We start from the raw sequence: 13,624 nt of genomic DNA, 5'->3' as shown, positions 1-13,624 counted from the left end.
ATATCATCTCGGTCTGTATCTGTTGCCTTTCTTTTTTTATTTCTTTCTTTCTTTCTTTCTTTCTTTCTTTCTTTCTTTCTTTCTTTCTTTCTTTCTTTCTATTACCCCTTCACTCTTGATCCAAGGACCCTACATACATAGTACATACATACAGTTGATCAGATCTCTCCTCCCCTCGCCCGCAATCTGATCAAGACAAACTCCGTCGTCCTTTGTTCCCCGTCCCCACATTCAAGCAACCTGGCAAAAAAAAAACACGATGCAATCCGTACAAAGACATTTCGGTAAATTGATGAAAAGATCCGCCGACGACAGTCAGGTTTCCATTCTATTGAAAGATTTCGACGAAGCAAATAAATTGTTAGGCAGAGTAAGCTTGACCTGTTGACTACCCCACCAATTGCAACCCAATCGCATGGTATTTATTATACCGCCGCTTACCACCCAATTGACAGATCGTTGATTCTACTAAAGCCTGGCGAGATGCTTGGTCTTCTCTACTCACTTACCAGGCGCGCATACTCAGCGAATTCGAAGGATTATACGCGCCCATCATCGCCTCCTCTGACTCCTCCACAGCCGACAAGGCCGTCCAAACGCCCCGGGAAACATTGGCCCGAACCGCTAACCTAGCTCAAGAGTATGAAGAGCTACAGAGCGAACTCCTTCAGGAGCTTGAGGCCATCAACGATCGTATGATTAAGCCCGCCACGCAGGCTATGGATTACATGAAGCCGTTGGAAAAGACAATCAAGAAGCGGGATGATCGAAAGGTAGGCGCTTATCTCGTCCACTCAAACGTAGCTTCAACTAACCTTCCCATAGTTAGATTACGAGCGTTACCAAGGTCGCGTCGACAGCTACTCGAAAAAGACGAAGCGATCGGACCGAGACAACACAGCGCTGACTAAAGCCGAAAGCGATCTCGCAATAGCAACAGAGGTACATACATACGATGACCAACATACCTCCCAAGTAATCACACATCACATACTAATCCGAAACCCAGGAATACCAAGCCTCAGACGAACACCTCCGAAAATGCCTACCACCAGTCATAACTGCCGCATTCTCACTGCTCCCTAGACTGTTAGCCACGCAAGTCGAGATCCAAAACACCATGCTAGCACACTACTACACCGTGGTCCAGAACTTCTGCGAACAGGAGCACTTCCCCTCACCCTCCCCACCAATGGAACAAATAATCCAAGACTGGGAGCATGCCCACCTCCCCACACAACAAGAAGTCGAATCCCTAGGCTGTATTGCCAACGGAAAAGCAGTGCGTCTATCCCCAGGATCACCCGACGACCAACGCAACGGACACAGCAGCCGTCTCCCAAACGGCCTCAACTTCCGTCGACCCTCAAGCAGCAATGCCTCGACCGTCGGCCCTACATCTACATCTACTTCTACTTCTACACCAAGTCTCCAGCCCCCAATCTCGCCAGGCCGCAGACTCTCCGCCCCATCCGTGCATGACACAAAACCAACCCCAGTAATGGCAACCAAACCCCGTCTCAACAGTCTCGCCTCATCCCCATCCTCAACTCTCACCGTCCCAACAACCCATCTCTCCCCGCAAACCCCCGCTTCAGCCTCAGCTTCCTCCCCAGCCGAATCCTACGTCTCTACCCGAACAGACTATTTCAGCCGAAATCAGCATCCCTCTGACAGCGCAGCCACATCCCCGGGATATAGTGTGCTCGCAGCTGCGAAGAAGAAGCCCCCGCCGCCGCCTCCGAAACGGATCGGCTCGAATCAGGGGTTGTTTGTCACGGCTTTGTATGACTTCGGTGGGCAGAGTGCGGGGGATCTTGCCTTTCGGGAGGGGGATCGGATTCGGGTTCTGAAGAAGACGGATAGTACGGATGATTGGTGGGAGGGAGAGCTTCGGGGGGTTAAGGGGAGTTTCCCGGCTAATTATGTGGAGTGAAAATCTATTCCTTTAATTTAATATATCCGGAATTTATAAGTTAAAAGATAATGGAATTGGTATTATACGACTTGGACTGGGATTTGAGGCAATTGTCCTTGGTTTGTAATTATCTTCGGCTGGCTGTGTGGTTGTGAAGAGACATTTACTTGAAGCATATTAGGTATCTAGTTCAATAATGAGACATGAGGCGCATGATTATATGACAGCCAAAGAGGGCATAGCCTTCTTCACCAATTGACCTGCACCTTGAACGGGCAGGCCTTCCATTGGAAATATAAGCTAACTACTAACCGTGGATGTACCCCGCGATATGCTAATAAATACAAGAATAACGTCTTCATGCTAGGTGCATTTCTTGGAACAGCTCAAGGGTTAGCAAGTCATATGGGTAAGCTACGACGGTCAAAATCTTCCGTCCTTTAAGGATCCCTAACTAGAGAAATGCTTCGCCCGGAACACTGTCGTCTGACATCTCCATGCCCATCTGTCGACGCCGGCTGTTAAGAAACATTTCCACCATGCGTTTGCTCGACATGGGCGAGTAGGTGCCTTGGGACGATGGGTATCGTTCAATGCCGTCGACATGTCGGTTATCAGCCCGTATGTTCTCATTGGTAAATCTGGTGCTATCACGATGACGGCTAAGTCGAAAAGGCACGGGCCCTGTATCTTGGGCTTGGGACCATTTGGCGGAAGATCCACCATACTTGCCGTTTTGGGTCAATCGCTGTGACAGTTCTCTAGCTTCTCTCTTAGGCGTGGGAGATTCTGGCATCCGGGGCCTGTTGATCGGCCTTGACTGCATGGGCAACGATGCATGCTGGTCAAGCCGTGCGCGGATCCGACCAACGGTAAAAGATGACCCACCAATGTTAGTGGAGACTGATGTAGGAATCGAAAACGGGGGAGCAGTAGCCAGTCCATGCTCTTTTGAAGCTGTCACCATTGTGCGTACACTTGGAGACCGACTGAACGGCCTAGAGAAATTATTCCCGGTCCCGATCTTACAAGCTGTCATTGGCTCTTTACTCGAAAAAAAGCGATCATGATCTGAATCCTCCTGTTGAGGCACCAAAGTGTCGTTGTCACCCCTCTGCTCTCGGGATAGAAGCCGCCGCGGCAGTTTAGGCGCATCGTCGTAGATTTGCGCATTTTCTTTATAATGCTCTTTTGTCGGCGTGAGATTCTCGATCCTTGCCATTTGCGACTGCATCCATTGCTGCCAGTCGGCACTTGGCCGCTGTTGAATTTGGGATTCCGGGAGATCAGGGGTTCGCTTAGGGGATCTGTATGCTGATCTCTGGCTTTCAAAGATTGTAGCTACCCCTAGCTCATCACTATGGTTTTCAGTGATCGGGGAATTGCCACTGGTGGTTCTTGAGTAGATGCTAGGAGAATCAGGCGTATCCAATGTCGGAGACCCAGCATCATATATACTTTGAGCATCGTTATCTAGGGCACTTTGACTACCGAGCATAGTCGAGCACTTCTGGGGGGTTACCGTGCCATCAGGGGCTGTTGCATATGACCTTGGAGTTGTAAACAATTCGTTACTGGGAGCCCGAGGATGCAGAGACGATGCCCGTGTTGGAATAGCACGATGTTCTCGGACTTGTCCAAGGACAATTTCTTCTTCCGTATCCTGTGCATAGTTCTGCCCGATCTGCCTCATCAGAGCAGCATACAGGCGTTGGCTATCAATGGAATGCTCTGGCATGGCTGGTTCTGAAGAGGATGGAAACACCTGTCTAGGGGAGTTGCTTGGGGTGAGTAATAAAGGATTCGGGCCCAAATCGCCTTGTTCGTTGATGATAGACAGATGGCTCTGTTCGCCTGTTTTGCGCGTTACGATAGTATTGGCTACGGTTGAATCAGCCCAGCTTGTAACACGCGAGCGGCTGGTTGCAAGACTCTCTGAACTACGGATACTTGGGACCGTCTGAGAACGATCAGTACTAGCAGGCCTATCGGCATAAACCGAATTCCGATCATTCCTAGAGGGATAATCGTCATCCTTAGATGTTGTCGATAGCACCTGGCTCTGTGCCTGGCCAACGGGTGAGATTTGTACTTGGCTATTCTCTGCAACAGGTTTCGATAGCCCGAGGACTTTCTTGATACCCCTCCTGATAGATGAGGATAATGAGCGCGCTTTTCCCTGGGACATGGCATGTCTAGAGGAGTCCACCAAAGATTGGGCACTAGCTGCATCCATGCCGGAAGCGCTATCACCACTATTACTTCGAAAGCTTCTTCTGAACGGCTTATGCCCTTGTTTGGGTCTGCGGATCGAGGACTCTCTGCACTGGTCGGTGCTATCTGCTGAGCTTTGAAAGAACTGGTTACGGGCTAGCTGGATTGCTGCATCATGACTCTTCATATGGTGGATTGCATTGCCAGATTGATGGCTACCCCGGAGGAAGGAAAGTGAGCGTTTCAAGGCCCCGCCGGAGTTCTGCACCTCCGACCCTTGTGCTTTGTCAAGAGCTACATAGTCATACAACCGAGAAGGTGCTCCATAAGACATACGAGAATAATGTTGTCCGCCTGCAAACATTGACCGTGACTTGCGCAGCCGGCGGTATGAAGAGGGTAGAGAAGAATTGCGGCCATCTAGACCACCGAATTCACGAATTGGCGGCAGCGCTGCGGGCGAAAGCTGAGGATTGTTATTTTCTTCTGAATCACTCACAGTTAAAGGCCGGAGCTGTGTTTGAGTAGCAGTCAAAGCAGTGTCCGAATTTTCAGTGTCACCGCTTGGTCTATTTCTTCTCTGCGGTACCGCCATGCTACCAGGACCACCCAAGCGATCATAAGAGCGTTGAGAGTCCGTAGAAGATCGCTCTGTAGAGCGCCGCATGGCCAAAGATGCCGCGACGGTTGCGTGTTGTTTGGCGATTTCTGGATCAAATGGCTCACTAGATACCGACATTTGGTGGCTCCTTCGGATGGAGCGAGTTGATCTAGATCTCCTCAGATGATCACCTGCACTGAGAGACATTGCGGGGCACATGGCAGCAAAACCACGTAAGTACAGATACAGAGCGATGAAAGTGGTACTTTGAGAATAGATACTGCACAGATGGATAAAGTGCGGTCTAGTAAAGTCTCTCGTGATGGACGAGAGTTTTCATGATGAAGAACCCATGGCTGCTAGGGCCCGAGGAAAGAGCGATGAGAGGCAGCCTGTCGTCTTGCAAGGTCGCATTCATCATGGCGGCTTCCTCATCTGAAGCTAGAGTAGGAGTTGCTTTGAGAGATAAATTTGGTCAGGTCCTATCCAACCTGGGATTGCCTGTTTTGGTTATATTGGTTAATAATCTAGTTCGGGGTTCTGGTCCGAGATGATCAACGGCTAAGACTGTGGCTGTGAGTCATGGCTCTAGTCCGCTCGTACAAGCCATGTCACATTGACACATTCCAATACGAAGAGTCAGTAGCACTAATCCCACATAATGGAGGCCATAGACACGCGCTTCTTGATATTAAATATAGCGCTTGACGCTCCAATACTAGTACCCGTACGCAGCAGGGCATTTGCTTTTTATTCAACGTTGCACAGCAGGAAACCAGTCAGGATTGAGGCCACACCAATATGGATCAGTCGGATGGCATAAATCCTAGAACGCAAACCATCCATCTGGATGGAAGGACTCTCGAAGGAGGGGGCCAACTTGTACGAATTGCCGTCACCCTCTCGGCTTTGACTGGTCGGCCCGTCATTATTGACCATATCCGAGGCAACCGATCAGGGAAGCAGGGGCTCAAAGGCTCACATCTTGCCGCGATCACATACCTCGCGCGTGTGAGCGGAAGCTCTGTCGTGGGTGCAGAGCTAGGATCGACTTCGTTGAGTTTCTATCCACGAGCAGTTCAGATGCCAAGAGATCGAGACCATGAGCGAGGAGCGATCGAATCACATATCGACATTGCACTCAGAACAGCAGGCTCGGTGTTTCTAGTGTTCCAAGCACTATATCCTTATATGCTGCACGCGGGAACCAATTCTTCCGTCCCCGAGCGCCAGATTACTCTATCCATTGTCGGTGGGACCAATGTGTCGTTCTCGCCGTCATACGATTACGTGGCGCAGGTTTTAGTGCCTAATTTCGCCAGAGTGGGATTGCCTCACCTTTCTGTGCAGCTAATCAAACGGGGATGGGGAACGGGCCCTTTTAGCTTGGGAAAGGTGACTCTTATTGCGGATCCGCTCACGTTGTGCGAAGATGGCAATAGAGCCGGGTCAAGCCCTCAGTTTCCGCCCATAGACCTTTCTCAATATCAGCGTGGGACAATCAGTCAGGTTGAAATTACCATTTTAGCCCCCGACGATTCGTTCCCCAAGAGCACAGGAAGAGGCATCCACGGCAAAGGAAGAAACCAAAGACCTGGTGGGACGCAATTTCGGAGACATATGTCAAGGGCTAAAGGAGACAACGATGATTCACCGAACGCCACTCGAACTATTCGCCAATTTGTCGAAAACGAAATCCTCCGGAGCCTCCGCAAGGGTTTGAGGAAATTACCGTCGTGTGTTTTCACTTCCGAGCCATTGTCCTCCAGTGCCGCTGTCCGGCATCCTCACACAGAGAGCGACGGCAACGATATTCCTGTCAACATTCGTACGACTGAGGCCACACACCATTACTCGCACGTATACATACTTATTGTAGCGCATACATCGACAGGGTTCAGGGTGGGACATGATGCGCTCTTTGGCGTCAACGGCGATCCCGGTGCGCGACAAGCGCGGCATAAGCAACGGAACGGTCCAGAGGAGGCGGTAATGGTGGTGAAAGATTTGGTGGAGCGATGTGTAGACGGATTCTTAGAGGAGTTGTATGATCCTCGCCTGCAGCAAGGTTCTACCCCCATGAATAGGGAGGAGCATTCCCCTTGTGTGGATAAGTACTTAAGAGATCAATTGGTAGTGTTTGAGGCACTGGGGAGATCAAGATTCCAACCGAACGATGACAGCCGCCGTGGGAAGGAAGATGAACGATATTGGAGTCTTCACATGCAAACGGCGCGTTGGGTCTGTGAAGAGATGCTGAGTAAACAGGCACATGACATGAAGCATTTACATTAAGCCCCTAAGGTCAAGAATATGAAGAAAATGACAACGCGAAACATCCAGTCATATAATGAGAAAAAAAAATTAATAGTAAATGTATGATTGTCAGTAAATCGTACAGTCGAAAGGGTATGAAAATCGACCAATATTAAAACAATGAGTACACATCACAAGACAGACGAAAGCGAAATATCTGAACAGAAAGTAAAGCAGATATTAAAGGAGAGAAGAAGAAAGGTATCCATCTGCGCCACCACCCGCCAGCCAGCAGCAGATTCATGGCTGTGCGCTCTATTCCCACGAGGTATGACTTTTATGGAAACTTCCAAATCGCCATTCCCAGCAGCGGATTAGGGAAATCACTCATGCCGTACCCAGATTGTCTCGCATATACACACAAAAGAAAGATAAGAGAGATGAGTAAAAAATAATCGCAGTGCTGAACCACCGGTTCAGTTAAAATCGAGAAAGCCGCCCTTGTATATGGTATAAGAATCCGATGATCGATTAACTCCCAACAATGCATCAAGTCAGAGCATAATTGAATAGGGTAAGGAAAGACAGTGCCGTGATTGAGACAGGCGTGAAAGGTCCCTGGGACTCGGTCCCAACCTGCAGGACCCTGGAAATCCGGTCGAAGTCCTGGAGGTCTTTCGTGCCGTCTCGAATTAGAAGCAGTATCGCAGGTTTACAGCAGTTCCCGAGCGATCGCCCTGTAAGGGGAGTCATTTAAGATCTCCGAGGGCAATGCTCTTCGGTAATCTCGTGGCTGGGCAAAGGGGGACGTAGATGATGGTCGACGGAGTTTCAGTTGCTAGATGAAGCCAGGAGTTAGCGTCATTTCGGAGGTTTGCATGGTATTAATCAATCTCAGATGCTGATCGGGGAGTCTAAAGTAGAAGATCTGGAAGCGAATGACATACCACACAATCGGCGCATTTTCCTCCTTGAATATTAACGCGGCCACGGCAACCGCGAGGATAATTGGCACACGAATACATGATGATGTAGTTGGCTGTAGAGCGAGTTGGATCACCGAAAAGAAGGAAATTGCTGATAGCTGGCTGATAACCACAATTTGGGTCGTCGAAGAAGAATAAATCCCCTATCCCGTCAAGGGAGGTTTTCTAGGGCTGGTTGTAATTTTCTCTTTTCTTTTCTTTTTTTCCTTTTTTTTTCTGGGGTTCACTCCCAAAAAAGAAAAATGTCAAGGAAAAAAAAAAAAAAAAAAATTAGGCTGCAGCCAGTGTGATAAAAAAAGACAATAAAATCGAACTAGTCCGAAATCCAAAGCCACACGGCTATTACGTCAAGATCTTGAAACCGTTGTCTTGCAGCAAGACAAGCAGGGAAAAAGGATCGCGAGCTAAGGCACCGCTAGGGTCCGTTTGGGTGCTTTAGCGTTGAAAGTTGGGCTGCGCCACCAAAAACCGTCTCAAAGAGGGCAATTCCGAGGAAAAGCAAAGACGGTCAAGGGAGGAGGTAAAATCCAATCAAGGAGTGGAGGACGAAGGAAGGAGGTTAGAATAGAATTCGGACGATCAACGGTCACGAAGAAGCAATGCAGCAAGTGACAAGGTCACCAAAGTAAATCGAATCAATACCAGGGGTAGGTAAAGATTCGAGAAGTCCCATGGGATTTATAGGCGATGGAGATCGGAGCGAAATGCCCATCGGGTTGAAGATCAGGAGAAGACGGATGTACAATAAATAATAAAATAAATCAATCAGCCTATGAAAAATCACAACCTTCACAGGATATCCTGGGATATTAATTTTCTTTTTAATTTTCTTTTTTTTTTCTCGTTTTCCTTCGGTGCCATCTAGGTACGGGCGGGATTGGGGGACCAGATGGAGCCGTCGTATATTATTCTGATGCAGTCATTGAAGAAAAATAATCATTTATTGCTGTAATTCCTAGTTGTGGGCTAATTAGCTCGATTTATTATTATTTTTACTGATATTATTATCTTGCGTAATAAAAATTCGAACCAGTGAAAACTCACGAGGGGATTCTCATTGGATTGAAACCACAGGGCACCGATCAGTTTTGGATGGATCCTGGGCATCACCGACAGGAGCTGACTTCCTTGGCGGGTGAACTTATGTTTCCTGCGATGGTCATTGGCTTTAAAACGGTTACTGGCGTTCCAACGGTGGGCTCCGCGTTTCCCGGCTGGCTGCTTCGAGGCTGAACCACTAAAGGAGGGGAAAAAAAATAGTCTTCTGCCATTCGATCTGTGAGCCGAGGGAGAAAAAAGAGTCCGCAAGTCTCCGGGTTTAGTTGATCATCAAGCAAGGGGACAAAGGAAATAAAAAAAAATTAGTTAGTATCATTTCCCTTGTTGAGAGTCACTCAATTCCCGAACAATCTCCCCATGTAACATCTTGATCTCTCCAATGACTCGCATTGTTGACAAGCACGGGAAGAAAGACGACTTGATTGCAGGGGTTCGTGGGCCCGTGTCAGAAGCGATCACCCTTTGCACAAAAAAGCCACGACAGTAAGAATACGAATCTTGTCGGATTATTGGGTACCAGCTGTGGGCATAAACAGCAGGTCGCTCGAAACGCAACCGATTGATCCACTGACGCCAGTAGCCGAAGTCACGGAAGTTTCGCATTAATGGAGCGGTGCCATTAAAATCTGGATCTTGGGCCGAACCGTCGCACCAAGAAAGTTTCCACTCTTTCTGGAACGTCGACGGCGAAGCGCTAATTCGGATTTTTTTTTTTCTTCTTTCAATTTTTTTTTCTTCAGTTTTCTTATCCCTGTCATCCTTTATCTGGCGTCTCTTGAACGGGCATCTCTTGGCGGAAATTGCGGGAGTTGTGTATATCAGCCAATTGGAGATAGTAACAATTCAATGAAATGAACGAGAGGAACCCTAGAACCTGCTCTTTGTTCTGTCTCAACGATAGTGAGTCAAAAAGTCCTGTGAGAGGTTAAGAAAAAAGAAAAGGGGAAACAAAAAAGAAAATCACACAATACTAGAGAGATCCGCATTGGCTCTTCTCTCCCCTGTGTAAGAACACCACCACTGTAGATCATCTTGTTTGAATCTACTATTTGCCTTCGGTGCTTCCTCCTAAACGCAATTTATCAATAACAACCACGATGGACGACCGTGCTTACAATCTAGTAAGCTGAAAGGTCCCGACATCCGCATCATTGGGTACGCGAAGTGGAGAGTAACATGAGAAGCCATCATGATCCTTCCTTCCGTCCAGCCACCGAGGACTTCGCCTTGTGGACAGCTAACATAGCCTCCTCCTACCTGGCTCGGAATCTAATTTTTGAACAAAGATCAGGCTTCACGTCAGACGGATGAATGTTAAGTACCCCTCGGTAAGGACAAAAGAGAAATCCCGAGGGGCTCGCAGATGAATGCATTGATTTGATTCCTCGCGAACAAGATCAAGTTTGTCTGTCGTCATCGTGCATTATTGTTCGAATTCCTTGCTGAAGCGGTGGCACTGAATGGATGAGAGAAGGGTGATCATGGATGGTCACCCCTCTTACTATTTACTACTAGTGAGGGGCTTTGAAGGACGTTGAGGGGAACACAAATATCGTAGTCACTTGACATGATCATGTGCCACCTTGTCCCCTATACTATACTAGTTGCGCTGCCTACCACAATATCAGATTGTGATTCTATCGGTCTGTTGGCAGAGACTCAGACTAAGATGAGGATTCTAGACCGCTAGTCTATCTTACTATCTCAACAAACAAGGGAAATTAATTAAAATCGAATAATAAAATAGACCCGGGTCACCAGATTTGCCTCCTTATAGTAGCGTTCGGTAACATCGGATAGATTCCCAATCAGAGTATACGGTGGGAAAGGTCATGGATCACCCTGTCTGTAGTATAGTATCTGAAATTATCGTCGCATGTTAAAATCCTTTGATGACCCTTCGCATGTGAACCGAAATGTGCACGAAACTCCAGTACCCTTTGAAGGTCGTAGTAGTATCTACAGAAAAATATTCATCTCAATCTAGCTAAAGGAGTTTCACTAAGCGAAAAAAGCGGAGCCCCTAGTGGGAGTGGAAAAGGGATTTTAGAGAAATGCAAAAGAAAAAGGGAAAGAAAAAAAGAAGAAAAAAAAAAAAGGGCCCGAGGGAAAGGAGAAGCAAGCTCGAGGATGGAGTGTTAATTAAGGGTTTAAAGTTCTACAGTATATTTTTTATTCATTTATTAGTAATTATTATTTTCTTCCTTTTTGTTTTACTGTTTCCCGTTTTTGGGTAAACTGCCTGCTATACTTATCATGCATATGTTGGAAAAAATCACACTACCATTACTATCTCCTACCAGAGGGTCCAATACAAATCACAAGATAAACTAACCTAAAAGAAAAAAAAATTCCCCTTTAGTCCCCACCACCATTATTTAGATCACGAACAGGCCAACAACCGGACAGATGTCAAAGAGTTCGGTTCCGTAACAGCCCTGCCCGCTTGGTTCTCATTTTAGTAGGGATCCATCGGCCTTTCTGACAGTGCTCAAGGAGAGAAAGAGAATTGGGACGTGAGCATTCGGCTAGTGGGCGTGGAACGGACCAACACTGCAAATGGATTCAAATGCAAGTGCTTATATCTAAGTTCTGCTGAAACGGACCATATTTTGGCTGGTTCAGTGGAGAATCCTCCTTTGTGGTTGAGCCGCTTCACCTCGATCGACAAGCCTCCTTCTAGTGACCTTGGGCATTGTTTCCAGACCGGTCTAGATCAGCTTTGGGCTCGTTTGACCCATCAAGCACTGACGTCCGATACAGAACGCTTGTCTTCAGACCATGAAACAGATGATGCACCGCCGCTCTGACACAATGACAGTCAGTCGCACTGCCGCTGTCCTCTGGGTCAAGTATCAGATGACGTGCAGGCTGCAGAGTGTTGATTCAATCCAAGCAGGGCACGGCAGATAGCAGTCCCGATGTTTGAGTGTGAAACGGGTTGCCCCATTTTTCATAGTTCATGGCTTTTCTTGGGCAAGAGATCAAGAATGATCGGCATGGGGCAGAGCGTTTGGGGCCAAGATCTTAATGCAACTGTCAGTACACCTCCAAGTAGCGTAGAGTTCAGGCATTAAACAGCGATCGAAGCACAAGCCATGCCCCTAGTACTCCAATTACCGAGGCCACCAACAGACCATTCCCTTCCCAGGTCAAGCCCAAATATGCTAGGCAGCCTACTACGAGCTCTTTTCTCCGCGCGGCATCTCGTTTACTCGACCATTCTGGGTCAATCCGAAACGGGATTGCTGACTGCGTTGCATCTGCTGGACGCCTTGACGGCACAGGAACGGAAGCCGACAGCGCGACAGCGCGATGATCTGACGTCGGAAACAGCGGAAGAGAGTTATACTTTAAGGGCCTAACCCGCGCTTCCTCGCCCAAACCAGGCAACGTTTCCAGGTACAACACACGATCACACCAACTAGGCCAGCGTGTACTGGTCCACAGCCACTCCTGTGAGCCGCTGCCACGAGCTGCAGCCTGACGCGCAGCATTTGTGTATTTGTACGTCGGAGGGAAGTTTATCGGGGCTTCTGACAGGCCATGGAAGCTTCGAGACTGTCGCATCTCCTGGATGAGTTGATCCTCTTTCAACAAGTGGGAGAAATGACGGGGATCGGCTGGATCCACCTCCGCTTGCGGAAACCGGGCCCAATCCTCGTTTCGTGGCGATGCATTAGAAGTGCGATAATTGAGGTCGCCTGCCAGGAAGAGATAACTCGTAGGAATAAAGATACCCCGGTAATCATCGCCGGAGCTCCGTGTAGAACCGTTTAGCAAGGCTGTGCTCTCGGAGTCGTCCCCTGTTTCAGCATTCTCCCTGGCTTTAGCAGCCACACGATCAAACACTAATCGCTCTACCATACTACGCCAATCTTCGTTCCTTTGCCGTACGGCATACTCCATGGGCGCAAGGTGGGCGGCAATGAAGGTCAGATCCACTGTGTCATCAGGGGTTTTCTGCGTCGCATAGGACAGCCGTGCCCCAACCGCGCCCTTGTTGCCCATTTGCTGGAATCCAAACCCGACTCGGGCAGTATCAATCGAAGAGATACGTTCCGCCACATCGGATCGAGCATACACCATCAATCCCGTCATCCCACTATTATCTGTGACCATATTGACGTAATGTGTCTCCCAGCGCCTAGACACAGCGCGCTCCACTACCTGACTCAGGGAAGCAAAATATGGTGCCAGAAAAGAGCCACCGAGAAATGCATACGCGATGGGTGCGATTTCTTGAAGTGATAGTACGATGAAATCCGGCGGCGCGGAAGCGCTTGAACTGTCGGTGAGGGGCAGTGCATCGAAGAAATGGTGAGCGAAACGGTCGACGTCAACGAGGTTCCGGGCGCAATTGAAAGTGAGCATGTAGAGGGTAAGGCTTTCCATGGTAGGCACAACTTCAGTCCGATCAATTAATTAAATAGTATGTATATAGAGGGATCAGTGGTGATAGGAATGAAGCCTGGAGAGTTTGGGGTTAACAGCGATCCGGATGGTTGTCAATTCGACCAGTTCCATGGATTGATGGTTTGGGGCATCCATGTGACGATCAGTGGATCCTTATCGATAACGATCGGGAAT

At 48.4% G+C, this 13,624-nt stretch overlaps 5 protein-coding genes across 5 annotated transcripts; 2 read left to right on the top strand and 3 right to left on the bottom strand.

Moving 5' to 3' along the window:
- The first annotated feature begins 39 nt into the window (after positions 1-39).
- On the top strand, positions 40-2,112 carry BDV27DRAFT_122275 (BAR and SH3 domain-containing protein). The gene is made up of 4 exons (XM_032065583.1): positions 40-370; positions 456-773; positions 826-942; positions 1,010-2,112. The coding sequence occupies exons 1-4, from the start codon at positions 260-262 to the stop codon at positions 1,934-1,936; spliced, it is 1,473 nt and encodes a 490-aa protein (XP_031931664.1). The 5' UTR covers positions 40-259; the 3' UTR covers positions 1,937-2,112.
- Positions 2,113-2,372: 260 nt separating this feature from the next.
- Positions 2,373-4,952, bottom strand: BDV27DRAFT_141939 (uncharacterized protein; the record flags this gene model as incomplete). Its single annotated transcript, XM_032069889.1, has 2 exons — positions 2,373-4,113; positions 4,441-4,952. 2 exons carry the CDS (start codon positions 4,950-4,952, stop codon positions 2,373-2,375), a joined length of 2,253 nt encoding a protein of 750 aa, XP_031931663.1.
- Positions 4,953-5,243: 291 nt separating this feature from the next.
- On the top strand, positions 5,244-7,177 carry BDV27DRAFT_40422 (putative RNA 3'-terminal phosphate cyclase). Its single transcript, XM_032076557.1, has one exon. It carries the CDS (start codon positions 5,535-5,537, stop codon positions 7,026-7,028), a length of 1,494 nt encoding a protein of 497 aa, XP_031931662.1. The 5' UTR covers positions 5,244-5,534; the 3' UTR covers positions 7,029-7,177.
- On the bottom strand, positions 7,079-8,191 carry BDV27DRAFT_122272 (uncharacterized protein). Its single transcript, XM_032065582.1, has 2 exons — positions 7,937-8,191; positions 7,079-7,827 (listed from the first exon to the last, which is right to left on the bottom strand). Exon 2 carries the CDS (start codon positions 7,537-7,539, stop codon positions 7,327-7,329), a length of 213 nt encoding a protein of 70 aa, XP_031931661.1. The 5' UTR covers positions 7,540-7,827; positions 7,937-8,191; the 3' UTR covers positions 7,079-7,326.
- Positions 8,192-11,734: 3,543 nt separating this feature from the next.
- BDV27DRAFT_40415 (putative inositol 5-phosphatase) lies at positions 11,735-13,545 on the bottom strand. Its single transcript, XM_032076556.1, has one exon. The coding sequence runs from the start codon at positions 13,427-13,429 to the stop codon at positions 12,101-12,103; it is 1,329 nt and encodes a 442-aa protein (XP_031931660.1). The 5' UTR covers positions 13,430-13,545; the 3' UTR covers positions 11,735-12,100.
- Between the last annotated feature and the right edge of the window lie 79 nt (positions 13,546-13,624).

Source organism: Aspergillus caelatus (genome assembly GCF_009193585.1).
Source record: "Aspergillus caelatus strain CBS 763.97 unplaced genomic scaffold BDV27scaffold_21, whole genome shotgun sequence".
NCBI lineage: Eukaryota > Fungi > Ascomycota > Eurotiomycetes > Eurotiales > Aspergillaceae > Aspergillus > Aspergillus caelatus.
The sequence above is the reverse complement of the archived record's forward strand: the minus strand, read 5'-3'. Positions and strand labels throughout refer to the sequence as shown.